Source organism: Coregonus clupeaformis, chromosome 16, assembly GCF_020615455.1.
Source record: "Coregonus clupeaformis isolate EN_2021a chromosome 16, ASM2061545v1, whole genome shotgun sequence".
Classification (NCBI taxonomy): Eukaryota; Metazoa; Chordata; class Actinopteri; order Salmoniformes; family Salmonidae; genus Coregonus; species Coregonus clupeaformis.
Genome location: NC_059207.1, coordinates 13,915,646 through 13,929,166, shown reverse-complemented (window position 1 = coordinate 13,929,166; position 13,521 = coordinate 13,915,646). Strand labels below are relative to the sequence as shown.

The 13,521-nt window shown below is 44.9% G+C and overlaps 1 protein-coding gene across 2 annotated transcripts in view; it reads left to right on the top strand.

Annotated features, from left to right (window-relative positions):
- Positions 1 to 12,121, top strand: part of LOC121585228 (hyaluronan and proteoglycan link protein 1) — a 29,161-nt gene extending 17,040 nt beyond the window's left edge. The window contains exons 2-4 of one of the 2 annotated variants that reach the window (XM_041901672.1): positions 168 to 518; positions 10,514 to 10,816; positions 11,023 to 12,121. In XM_041901672.1, coding sequence (XP_041757606.1) covers positions 168 to 518; positions 10,514 to 10,816; positions 11,023 to 11,312 — 944 coding nt within the window. In that variant the 3' untranslated portion in view covers positions 11,313 to 12,121. Of the gene's footprint in view, positions 1 to 167; positions 540 to 10,513; positions 10,817 to 11,022 lie in introns of both variants that reach the window. The other variant, XM_041901671.1, reaches the window with a different exon arrangement.
- Positions 12,122 to 13,521: the final 1,400 nt, after the last annotated feature.

Below are 13,521 nucleotides of genomic sequence, written 5' to 3'. Positions count from 1 at the left end.
ACCCAAAACATTACCAGACGTGTCAGTCTGCTTCTGTGAAGCGGTCCATTCTGAACTGACACCAGTAATTAATACAACATTGTTCAGTATTCTACCCTGTTGTTCTGATGCCTTATTGAATCTTAACTTAACTTAACTCACTCTACCCCTTCTCTTGTCTTTCACAGAGACTGAACTTGGTGATCAGAACCGGGTGCTTGCCAGCCATGGCTCCAACGTCACTCTACCATGCCGGCTCCACCGCCAGCATGGGATATCCTTCGGCAGCGTGGGCATGAGAATCAAATGGACCAAGCTGTCTGCGGACGAGTCTCTGGAGGAGGATATCTTGGTGTCCATGGGATTCCACAAAAAGAGCTACGGCAGCTTCCAGGGCCGCGTCCACCTGCTGGAGGCCAACGATGACGACGCCTCACTGGTCCTCAGCGATGTGTCCCTAGACGACATGGGAAAGTTCCGTTGTGAGGTCATTGATGGCATTGATGATGTCATCCATGAGGTTACCTTGGAGGTGCTAGGTAGTGTAGGCTACAGCGATGGTAAATCCTTCTATCTTTACTTCTGCCACCAGCTCTGCGATGGCCGTCATCTCATCATCCTGCACTTCCTCATCACCCCCCTCCATTTTATCTTGTCTTTTTGTTGATGTTATACTTTACCTTGTAAATAGAGAGGAGTTTTTCCAGACCAAGTGGCCTGACCTGCAGGGGTCATTTAGCAGACGCTCTTATAAGGTTAAGTGCCTTGTTCAAGGGCACATCGACAGATTTCCCCCCCAACCTAGTCGGCTCTGGGATTTGAACCAACGACCTTTTGGTTACTGGCCCAACACTCTTAAGCGCTAGGCTCCCTGCCGCCCTAGTCCTACCCATGAACTACTCTCTGGTGGAAATTAATGGTTTCAAGACCAGAGCCAATAAATATATTTCACGGACTGGCTGTTCCCTTATATTCAACACCTCACCACCACATTATTGATTTCTTTGTAGAGAGACAAAAGACGAAAGACATCTTTTGTTCATTTATTCCAATTTTGTGCTGAGTACATTCACGCAGTCTTACACTGCAGTAAACTAAAACACATTTTCCGTCTGAACTAATACCACTCCACATCTATCCAGACATCCTCCTTACTCATACCATTTGTATAATGATGAAATAAGTCCTGTTCTTCCTTTTAACATGTGGAACAAATACAACCACATGGCAAATCATCTATCGGTTAAACTGAGTCAGCCTAAATGCATCCAATACTATTACATGGTCCTCGTTCCTATCTGGGCCAAGACCGCCAAGAACGCCTGAGCAGATTTGACTCTTGGGTAAGAAAAGGGATCTTTAACAGAAATAAACTAGTTCGCTAGCCATAATGAAAACATGCTGGTACAACTAGCCATTGTTAACATTGGAACAAAATAGTCCAATAAAAAACCTCAATGCTGGTTGTGATTTTCCTCAAAGTACCGGTTATCAAATCAAATGTTATCTTAGTGTCGGCTGTACACATCTGACAGTCCAGCACTCTCGTACTTAGGCTACCATGGGATGCAGGGTTTTCTAACAGATGCAACTACAGATGCTGATATAGCAATGCCAGGCTAATCTACTGTCTTACAGTATGAAAAATGTATGCACTAACTGTAAGTCGCTCTGGATAAGAGCGTCTGCTAAATGACTCAAATGTAAATGTAATGGTTCCTGCTTTATCGGCTCCTAGTCGTTTCTTAACCATTCCCAAAGGGTAAAGAGACAAGCTGCTGATTTGTCTTGGGATAAACAGGCAGTGGTCAAATACCATCCTCTCTGTTAGCTACAGTAGCAGTGACACAAAGCAAAGACGGGGGTTGAATGCAAATGTCTTACTCAGGCCATTTACGATTGAAAGAAATTAAGGGGTGGCTCTCCCATAGGCATCAATGCAATAGCATCTGGGTCTGGTCTACTTAGTTCATTGACTGTACATGAACCAGAAAAAATTTGGGAGTGGAATGTCTCGCTTCCTCTTACGTCTCTGACACAAAGTACATTCATGAAGGCTGAAGAAGTGCTGTTGAGGTCCAATTCTGTGCTCTCCAAGAACATGTCAACAATCACCAGAGCCTGATGATAGCCACCTTCCCCTCAGGGTTTTCACATTTGGGTGGAGGCTGGACACATAAAATACTGAACAGGACAATAGACCAGCAAAGTCTGAGTCAAGGGAATTAATTCCATTACAGAACCATCCCACTCAAGGTGCTGTTTTACAGCTGTTAATGACATAACTGAACCACCCAATGATTGACACCAGAAGTTCCATTTGCGGGACACAGTTGATCAATATAATGGAATGTACAAGTTGTTCTGGTCTAACATACTTACATACATCTTAATTTGAGCCAGTTTGCTACAGCAGGAAAATAATCCTGCAGCAACAGGAAATGTGAATTATGATGTGGATTTTAATTAATGGACATTTTTGTAGGGGTTGATACATTTTTCGTAATGAAAAATCAGGTCTGACATTTCAAAGTAGAAATCACAAACTTCAGAGGCCCTTTTAAACCTCAAATACACTACATGTTTTAGATTTCCTGCATTGCAGGAAATATCTCCAGCAACAGGGTGATCAAATTAAGGTCCTGCATCTGTAGCTTGGCAGTTGCAGGCTAATTAAAACATGAACATCTTGTTTGGTAAAAACAGCAGAGATCACACCTACCTTGCGTGAGATGAATCTCCCTTCCCTGCTGAGTGGCAGACAGCCACAAAATTAGGCAGTTAGCGAAGTCTGGAATTTCTCTGTCTCTCTGGAGATGGCTGCTCTTTTAACACTCACCAGGAGCCGCAAGACCAAGAAGAGTAATGGCTTACACTCACTAACTTATACTATCAGATCATATGTCAGAAACCCCCATTCCCTCATCACTGGTCCGGTCTAGACCCAGGACCACACACATTCTTCATCCCACTGGATGTCTGGGTCTGTAAACCGACAGTAGGACGAGTGTGTAAAACAGAAATCCAAAATTCTCTCTTCCATACGCATTCTGAAACTGGAATTACAAACACAGTGCCACTGGTTGAAAGGAAGAATGGTCTGTATTCAGTTTAGAGTAATATACGTCACCTACAGTATGTTTTATGTGTATCTGTATGCTTTCATTTACAGTATATTTCTATCTACTGTATGTACAGTGAGGGGAAAGGGTATTTGATCCCCTGCTGATTTTTTACGTTTGCCCACTGACAAAGAAGTGATCAGTCTATGATTTTAATGGTAGGTTTATTTGAACAGTGAGAGACAGAATAACAACAACAAAATCCAGAAAAACGCATGTCAAAAAGGAGGTTATAAATTGTTTTGCATTTTAATGAGGGAAATAAGTATTTGACCCCCTCTCAATCAGAAAGATTTCTGGTTCCCAGGTGTCTTTTATACAGATAACGAACTGAGATTAGGAGCACACTCTTAAAGGGAGTGCTCCTAATCTCAGCTTGTTACCTGTATAAAAGACACCTGTCCACAGAAGCAATCAATCAATCAGATTCCAAACTCTCCACCATGTACAAGACCAAAGAGCTCTCCAAGGATGTCAGGGACAAGATTGTAGACCTACACGGCTGGAATGGGCTACAAGACCATTGCCAAGCAGCTTGGTGAGAAGGTGACAACAGTTGGTGCGATTATTCGCAAATGGAAGAAGCACAAAATAAATGTCAATCTCCCTCGGCCTGGGGCACCATGCAAGATCTCACCTCGTGGAGTTGCAATGATCATGAGAACGGTGAGGAATCAGCCCAGAACTACACGGGAGGATCTTGTCAATGATCTCAAGGCAGCTGAGACCATAGTCACCAAGAAAACAATTGGTAACACACTACGCCATGAAGGACTGAAATCCTGCAGCACCCGCAAGGTCCCCCTGCTCAAGAAAGCACATATACATGCCCGTCTGAAGTTTGCCAATGAATATCTGAATGATTCAGAGGAGAACTGGGTGAAAGTGTTGTGGTCAGATGAGACCAAAATTGAGCTCTTTGGCATCAACTCAACTCACCGTATTTGGAGGAGGAGGAATGCTGCCTATGACCCCAAGAACACCATCCCCACTGTCAAACATGGAGGTGAAAACATAATGCTTTGGGGGTGTTTTTCTGCTAAGGGGACAGGACAACTTCACCGCATCAAAGGGACGATGGATGGGGCCATGTACCGTCAAATCTTGGGTGAGAACCTCCTTCCCTCAGCCAGGGCATTGAAAATGGGTCATGGATGGGTATTCCAGCCTGACAATGACCCAAAACACACGGCCAAGGCCACAAAAGAGTGGCTCAAGAAGAAGCACATTAAGGTCCTGGAGTGGCCTAGCCAGTCTCCAGACCTTAATCCCATAGAAAATCTGTGGAGGAAGCTGAAGGTTCGAGTTGCCAAACGTCAGCCTCGAAACCTTAATGACTTGGAGAAGATCTGCAAAGAGGAGTGGGACAAAATCCTTCCTGAGATGTGTGCAAACCTGGTGGCCAACTACAAGAAATGTCTGACCTCTGTGATTGCCAACAAGGGTTTTGCCACCAAGTACTAAGTCATGTTTTGCAGAGGGGTCAAATACTTATTTCCCTCATTAAAAAGCAAATCAATTTATAACATTTTTGACATGCGTTTTTCTGGATTTTTTTGTTGTTATTCTGTCTCTCACTGTTCAAATAAACCTACCATTAAAATGATAGACTGATCATGTCTTTGTCAGTGGGCAAACGTACAAAATCAGCAGGGGATCAAATATTTTTTTCCCTCACTGTATGTCTATCCCTGTTCTCTCCTCTCCGCACAGGCTATACAACCTTCTCACACCGCGTGGCTGCTGCCACTCTAACCTGGTGGTCCCTGCACGCATGACCCACGTGGAGTTCCAGGTCTCCGGCAGCCTCTGGAACTGCCGTTTTGCGGCCAACAAGGCAGAGTTCATCTCAGCCTATGCTACCCTCCAGTCCCTCGACTTCTTGGCGCTGACAGAAACATGGATTACCACAGAAAACACTGCTACTCCTACTGCTCTCTCCTCGTCTGACCATGTGTTCTCGCATACCCCGAGAGCATCTGGTCAGCGGGGTGGTGGCACAGGAATCCTCATCTCTCCCTAGTGGACATTCTCTCTTTCTCCCCTGACCCATCTGTCTATCTCCTTATTTGAATTCCATGCTGTCACAGTCACTAGCCCATTCAAGCTTAACATCCTTATCATTTATCGCCCTCCAGGTTCCCTTCGAGAGTTCATCAATGAGCTTGACGCCTTGATAAGTTCCTTTCCTGAGGATGGCTCACCCCTCACAGTTTTGGGTGACTTGAACCTCCCTACGTCTACCTTTGACTAATTTCTCTCTGCCTCCTTCTTTCCACTCCTCTCCTCTTTTGACCGCACCCTCTCACCGTCCCCCCCTACTCACAAGGCAGGCAATACGCTTGACCTCATCTTTACTAGATGCTGTTCTTCTACTAATCTCACTGCAACTCCCCTCCAAGTCTCCGACCACTACTTTGTATCATTTTCTCTTTCGCTCTCCTCCAACACTACTCACTCTGCCACTACTCAGATGGTAATGCGCCGTCGCAACCTTCGCTCTCTCTATCCCGCTACTCTCTCCTCTTCCATCCTATCATCTCTTCCCTCTGCTCAATTCTTCTCCCTCCAATCTCCTGATTCTGCCTCCTCAACCCTCCTCTCCTCCCTTTCTGCATCATTTGACTCTCTATGTCTCCTATCCTCCCGGCCGGCTCGGTCCTCCCCTCCTGCTCCGTGGCTTGACGAATCATTGCGAGCTCACAGAACAGGAAATGGAGGAAAACTAGACTCCCTGCGGACCTGGCATCTTTTCACTCCCTCCTCTCTACATTTTCTGCCTCTGTTTCTGCTGCTAAAGCCACTTTCTACCACTCTAAATTCCAAGCATCTGCCTCTAACCCTAGGAAGCTCTTTGCCACTTTCTCCTCCCTGCTGAATCCTCCCCCCTCTCTGTGGATGACTTCATCAACCATTTTGAAAAGAAGGTTGACAACATCCTATGCTTTGACTTCTTTCTCCCCTCTCTCTCCAGATGAAATCTTGCGACTTGTGACGGCCGGCCGCCCAACAACCTGCCCGCTTGACCCTATCTCCTCTTCTCTTCTCCAGACCATTTCCGGAGACCTTCTCCCTTACCTCACCTCGCTCATCAACTCATCCTTGACCGCTGGCTATGTCCCTTCCGTCTTCAAGAGAGCAAGAGTTGCACCCCTTCTCAAAAAACCTACACTCGATCCCTCCGATGTCAACAACTACAGACCAGTATCCCTTCTTTCTTTTCTCTAAAAAACTCTTGAGTCTTGCTATCTCTTTTAGAATGACCTTCTTGATCCAAACCAGTCAGGTTTCAAGACTGGTCATTCAACTGAGACTGCTCTTCTCTGTGTCACGGAGGCTCTCCTCCCTGCTAAAGCTAACTCTCTCTCCTCTGCTCTCGTCCTTCTAGACCTATCTGCTGCCTTTGATACTGTGAACCACCAGATCCTCCTCTCCACCCTCTCCGAGTTGGGCATCTCCAGTGCGGCTCACTCTTGGATTGCGTTCTACCTGACAGGTCGCTCCTACCAGGTGGCGTGGCGAGAATCTGTCTCCGCACCACGTGCTCTCACCACTGGTGTCCCCCAGGGCTCAGTTCTAGGCCCTCTCCTATTCTCGCTATACACCAAGTCACTTGGTTCTGTCATATCCTCACATGGCCTCTCCTATCATTGCTACGCAGACGACGCACAATTCATCTTCTCCTTTCCCCCTTCTGATAACCAGGTGGCGAATCGCATCTCTGCATGTCTGGCAGACATATCAGTGTGGATGACGGATCACCACCTCAAGCTGAACCTCAGCAAGACGGAGCTGCTCTTCCTCCCGGGGAAGGACTGCCCGTTCCATGATCTCGCCATCACGGTTGACAACTCCATTGTGTCCTCCTCCCAGAGTGCAAAGAGCCTTGGCGTGATCCTGGACAACACCCTGTCGTTCTCCGCTAACATCAAGGCGGTGACGCGATCCTGTAGGTTCATGCTCTACAACATTCGCAGAGTACGACCCTGCCTTACACAGGAAGTGGCACAGGTCCTAATCCAGGCACTTGTCATCTCCCGTCTGGATTACTGCAACTCGCTGTTGTCTGGGCTCCCTGCCTGTGCCATTAAACCCCTACAACTCATCCAGAACGCCGCAGCCCGTCTGGTGTTCAAACTTCCCATGTTCTCTCAAGTCACCCCGCTCCTCCGCACACTCCACTGGCTTCCAGTTGAAGCTCGCATCTGCTACAAGACCATGGTGCTTGCCTACGGAGCTGTGAGGGGAACGGCACCTCCGTACCTTCAGGCTCTGATCAGTCCCTACACCCAAACGAGGGCATTGCGTTCATCCACCTCTGGCCTGCTGGCCCCCCTACCTCTGCGGAAGCACAGTTCCCGCTCAGCCCAGTCAAAACTGTTTGCTGCTCTGGCACCCCAATAGTGGAACAAGCTCCTTCACGACGCCAGGACAGCGGAGTCACTCACCACCTTCCGGAGACACTTGAAACCCCACCCTTTTAAGGAATACCTGGGATATGATAAAGTAATCATTCTACCCCCCCCCCTTACCCCACCCCAAAGCGAAAAATAAAATAAAAAATATTGTAAAGTGGTTGTCCCACTGGCTATCATAAGGTGAATGCACCAATTTGTAAGTCGCTCTGGATAAGAGCGTCTGCTAAATGTCGAAAATGTAAAATGTAAAATGTTATACATTTATTTGCATTTTAATGAGGGAAATAAGTATTTGACCCCTCTGCAAAACATGACTTAGTACTTGGTGGCAAAACCCTTGTTGGTAATCACAGAGGTCAGATGTTTCTTGTAGTTGGCCACCAGGTTTGCACACATCTCAGGAGGGATTTTGTCCCACTCCTCTTTGCAGATCTTCTCCAAGTCATTAAGGTTTCGAGGCTGACGTTTGGCAACTCAAACCTTCAGCTTCCTCCACAGATTTTCTATTGGATTAAGGTTTGGAGACTGGCTAGGTCACTCCAGGACCTTAATGTGCTTATTCTTGAGCCACTCCTTTGTTGCCTTGGCCGTGTGTTTTGGGTCATTGTCCTGCTGGAATACCCATCCACAACCCATTTTCAATGCCCTGGCTGAGGGAAGGAGGTTCTCACCCAAGATTTGACGATACATGGCCCCGTCCATCGTCCCTTTGATGCGGTGAAGTTGTCCTGTCCCCTTAGCAGAAAAACACCCCCAAAGCATAATGTTTCCACCTCCATGTTTGACAGTGGGGATGGTGTGGGGCAGCATTCCTCCTCCTCCAAACACGGCGAGTTGAGTTGATGCCAAAGAGCTCGATTTTGGTCTCATCTGACCACAACACTTTCACCCAGTTCTCCTCTGAATCATTCAGATGTTCATTGGCAAACTTCAGACGGGCATGTAAATGTGCTTTCTTGAGCATGGGGACCTTGCGGGCGCTGCAGGATTTCAGTCCTTCACGGCGTAGTGTGTTACCAATTGTTTTCTTGGTGACTATGGTCCCAGCTGCCTTGAGATCATGGACAAGATCCTCCCATGTAGTTCTGGGCTGATTCCTCACCGTTCTCATGATCATTGCAACTCCACGAGGTGAGATCTTGCATGGAGCCCCAGGCCGAGGGAGATTGACAGTTCTTTTATGTTTCTTCCATTTGCGAATAATCGCACCAACTGTTGTCACCTTCTCACCAAGCTGCTTGGCGATGGTCTTGTAGCCCTTTCCAGCCTTGTGTAAATCTACAATCTTGTCCCTGACATCCTTGGAGAGCTCTTTGGTCTTGGCCATGGTGGAGAGTTTGGAATCTGATTGACTGATTGCTTCTGTGGACAGGTGTCGTTGACACAGGTAACATACTTAGATTAGGAGCACTCCCTTTAACAGTGTGCTCCTAATCTCAGCTCGTTACCTGTATAAAAAGACACCTGGGAGCCAGAAATCTTTCTGATTGAGAGGGGGTCAAATACTTATTTCCCTCATTAAAATGCAAATCAATTTATAACATTTTTGACATGAGTTTTTCTGGATTTTTTTGTTGTTATTCTGTCTCTCACTGTTCAAATAAACCTACCATTAAAATTATAGACTGATCATTTCTTTGTCAGTGGGCAAACGTACAAAATCACCCGGGGATCAAATACTTTTTTCCCTCACTGTATATAACATGCGTAACTATGCAATGGGTTTCTATCCACTGTGGTGATTACATTAAAGACATAAAATAAACATTAATGTAAGGATACATTCAAAATAGCACATGTCATAAAAAGGATAAAAACAATTTTCTGACTTGTTAAAAGAGAACAATTCATCTTACATTATACAATGGGTGGGTCTACTCCTGAATGCTGATTGGTTAAAACCGCATCCCAACCGGTGTCTATTCCACAAGTTACTGCCCGGCTAAAGCTATGACGTTGAAATGCCTATTCACTGTTCTATCTGACTGCGCAATCCTCTGTCTCATCAGCCCAGCTAGGCAATTCATAAACTTAATCTCCACTATAAAAAGTATTTAGACGTTATCTCCCATTTCTTTTGGACTAACATTTGGTTTTCAACAGCGGAGATTTGTATTAACCTGTCTCTCCGAAATTTGCAACATTGTTTCAATATTGAAATTCGATCTCCAGCTGTCCTATAGTAATGAACATGTCAGGAGTTGGGACAAGCCAGTTGAAATCATGAATCAAAATTATTTACATGGATATGTACAAAGAATGTCAATAAAAAAACACGAAACACAACTAGTTTGCTGTCATTCCAGCTTCAGTTTGAAATGATTGTGTTAGCTGTGTAGTTGGCTAGCTCCTCTGAACAGTGGCCTGGCAAGAAAGCAAATGTTCTATGCCAGGCGAAATCGTGCATCATTAGTTCATTGTTATGGATGCATCCCCCAAAAAAGTACTAGAAAACAGCTTAAACAAACGCAAATGCAGCTACTTTGCTGTTATTCTGGGTGCACTGTTTGACGTGACTGTGTTAGCCGAAGTTGGCTAGCTAGCAAGCAAGGCATAAGAACGTTGCCAGCCATCATGGCAACGGAACATTTAGAACAAACGACTGGGTCTCGTCCATAGATTTAGAACAAAAATACTTAATGACTGGGTCGCATCTCTGGCAACCGAACCGATAGAACGAACAAATAAATTAAACAAAATAACGTTTTTAATGAAAATATGTCAATCATTATTTGAATATGTTGTTAACCCGTTATATAAACGTGATAATGCCCTCAAAGTCAGTTGTTTGGAGGATATATTGGCACGGTTTGCCGGGCCCTCGACGAAACAACACCCTTGCCAATATATCCTCCAAACACTGGCTTCTCTGGCATTTTCACTTAAATAGAATAGTGAGTTACGTTGGCATTTTCCTGAGTGGGAGCTCCATTCAGCGTAAGAGCCAAATGCACTACTGTCTAACATTAACCCCAGCTCCTTTCTCATTCCCAGGTGTGGTGTTCCCTTACTCCCCACGGCTGGGCCGATACAACCTCAACTTCCACGATGCCGAGCAGGCTTGCCTGGACCAGGACTCTGTGGTGGCCTCCTTCGACCAGCTCTATAAGGCCTGGAGGAGTGGCATGGACTGGTGCAATGCTGGCTGGCTGAACGACGGGTCCGTGCAGTACCCCATCACCAAACCCAGAGGGCCCTGTGGAGGTGCCAATGCCGGGGCGGGCCTGAGGAACTACGGCCAGCGTGAAAAGTCCAAGAGCCACTACGATGTCTTCTGCTTCACCTCTGGCCTCAAGGGTGAGTTGGTGTCTCCTTCGTGTGCAGTGTGTTATGTGTCATTAAGACACAATTATTCAAGTAGCAGAAATAGATGGACATACATTACAGTAGGCCAGAGTTCATCAACATTTCTAATTGACCTTTTTGTAAAGTGAGGCAGAAGGCCCCCAACCCAACCCAAATCTTCTGTTGACTTTTGGCCGTCTTCTCCTCTCTGACCCCAGGTCGTTTCTACTGGCTGGTGCAACCTGACAAGCTGACGTTCGCAGAGGCTGTTCAGGCATGCCAGGATGACGGGGCTGAGATCGCCAATGTGGCCCAGATGTACGCTGCCTGGAAGCTGAACAGTTATGACCGCTGCGACTCTGGCTGGCTGGCTGACGGCAGCGTCCGCTACCCCATCTCCAGACCCCGCAGGAACTGCAGCCCGACAGAGGCGGCCGTGCGCTTCGTGGGATTCCCCGACAAGAAGCAAAAGCTCTTTGGTGTCTACTGCTTCAAGGGCCAGCAGTGAAGAGGGAATGCCAGGACTTAGCCCTGAGCACAAAATCAACATAACCACCAAAGAAAAACAACAACGACAACAACAACAACAATTACACCAATGCATGCCGGGAATTAATTTGCATGAACTAGCATGAGCTCATTACCTTACCAAAACTGTGATAACCTTTTTTTTTTATTCTTACCAACCATGATTATTGTAAAAACTCATTTTCATACTGCAATTATCAAAATGTATTTTGTAAGCTGAAACAAGAGATATTCCTTAACATTTTCAGTCATGTAATATGTTGGTCATATAATAACACAGCACTATGGTTGAAATTGTGACAGAGACAAGGACTGGATGAGTTACATCATCCTCGTTTGTTTTGTCCTCCACAGATTGAGTGTGTGAAGAAATAATTATTCGAGTGTTTATGCTCCATTTGACGAGGGAATGGTTTTTAAGTTTTAAAAAATTGTCTGTGACAAAATGCATCACGTCTAACTAACATGCATATCAAGCAATTTATGGGCTAAATGGCATTAACATAATAACCACTGTTTGACTATGGCAGTTCTGTTTTCAGTAACACTTGCACAGTAATGCTACAACAAACTACGACAGACAAATAACAACAACAACAACAAAATCACGTTTTAATCCCCATTTCAAGTGAATCTCCATCTGACATTTCACAAAGCACATTCAAGTTAGCTAGCTAACTTTCCTGTATGTCCTGAAACGGTGAACTACACCCATAGAAAAAAGGGTTCCAAAAGGGTTATTTGGCTGTCCCCATAGGAGAACCCTTTTTGGTTCCAGGTAGAACCCTTTTTGGTTCCAGGTAGAACTCTTTTGGGTTCCATATAGGACTCTCTGGGGAAAGGGTTTTACATGGAACCCAAAAAGGGTTCTTCAAAGTGTTTTCCTATGGGGCAGCCGAAGAACCGTGTTAGGTTCTAGATAGCACCTTGTTTTCTAAGAGTATATGATATTGTTCCAAAGTTTCAGAAAGTTTCAGAAAAGTTTATCTACTAACTTATAGACCCTTCTCTCTGAAAAAAACCTTGTTTTTGCAAGTGATACTTTAATAATACCTTTCTCTCCTCTACATCTAAATACTTCCTTCCCCCTCTTACTAAGAATCCTTTGGGGTGCTTTTCAACTTTATGAACTGTGATCCGATCTTTTAAAATGTCTGTTTAAGGCATACCATGAATGTATGTGTCCCGGACTGTCACCCCTCTTCATAGATAGTTTAGATCAATAGATAATCAAAAGTCATTCTGAGCAATTATTGTAACTAATATAACCCTTTTTGTTATTTTTTACAAAGTGTTTGCATTGCCTTTTTCTAATGTTCTTTTTATGTCAGTGTGTGGCATATTGCTTGGTCAAATTGTTTTGAATTGGTTTTTTTTGTAACTCTTTTGAGATAATCTTAATATGTACTCCCCACACTTGCCCCTCACCAAAACCTTACTTAGTGTACCGTATCATATTGGACAAAATTCTCAGATTGAAATCGCAACAATTCCTAGGTATAATTTCAGCTAAATGTCAGTGAAGGAAAAATCTCAACGTACTATAGATTTGATTGTACGGCATCACTTAAGTTATGAGCTGAAAACACAGGGCTTACATTGCACTTCTCAGGGCATCCGACTTCCTTTAAGCCCCCGTTGCTAGTGCGCAACTGTGCCTAAAGCCAGGTGACCGATTTGGTTGATCCATCCAGGCCCCCCAAGATCCGCTTTAAGAATTTCCAATTGGATCATTTTGGAAAAACAATGTTGAGCAGTTTTTGTCTTCACACGCAAATCAATGAAACACAGGGTCTGACTTAAATCCTGACTTGAAGAGGTTGGTCCAGTCCAGACTCAAAGAGCAAAAAATCACAAAGTATTTGCAACCAATTTTAACTAACACTTGAGATTAGCCTCCTGTGAAGTTTATTCTGGCATGATAACAATATTATCATGGTCCAAGGGCAGTAACCAGAGTTATTTTATATGCATTGCAAATATAAAGTGGTAAAAAAGAGAGCGACTAGAAATACCACTTGACTTCTATATGTCTCTATATGTTAAATGTTTTACAGTGTTCTCTCAGCATTAGAACACTAAAATGGGCCCATTGGACATGTAGGAGGTTGACAATTGAGAGCTGTGTTGACTATAGCCACAACCACTAGCCTATTGGAGCCAATGTTGGCCAGTAAAACTGAACATAC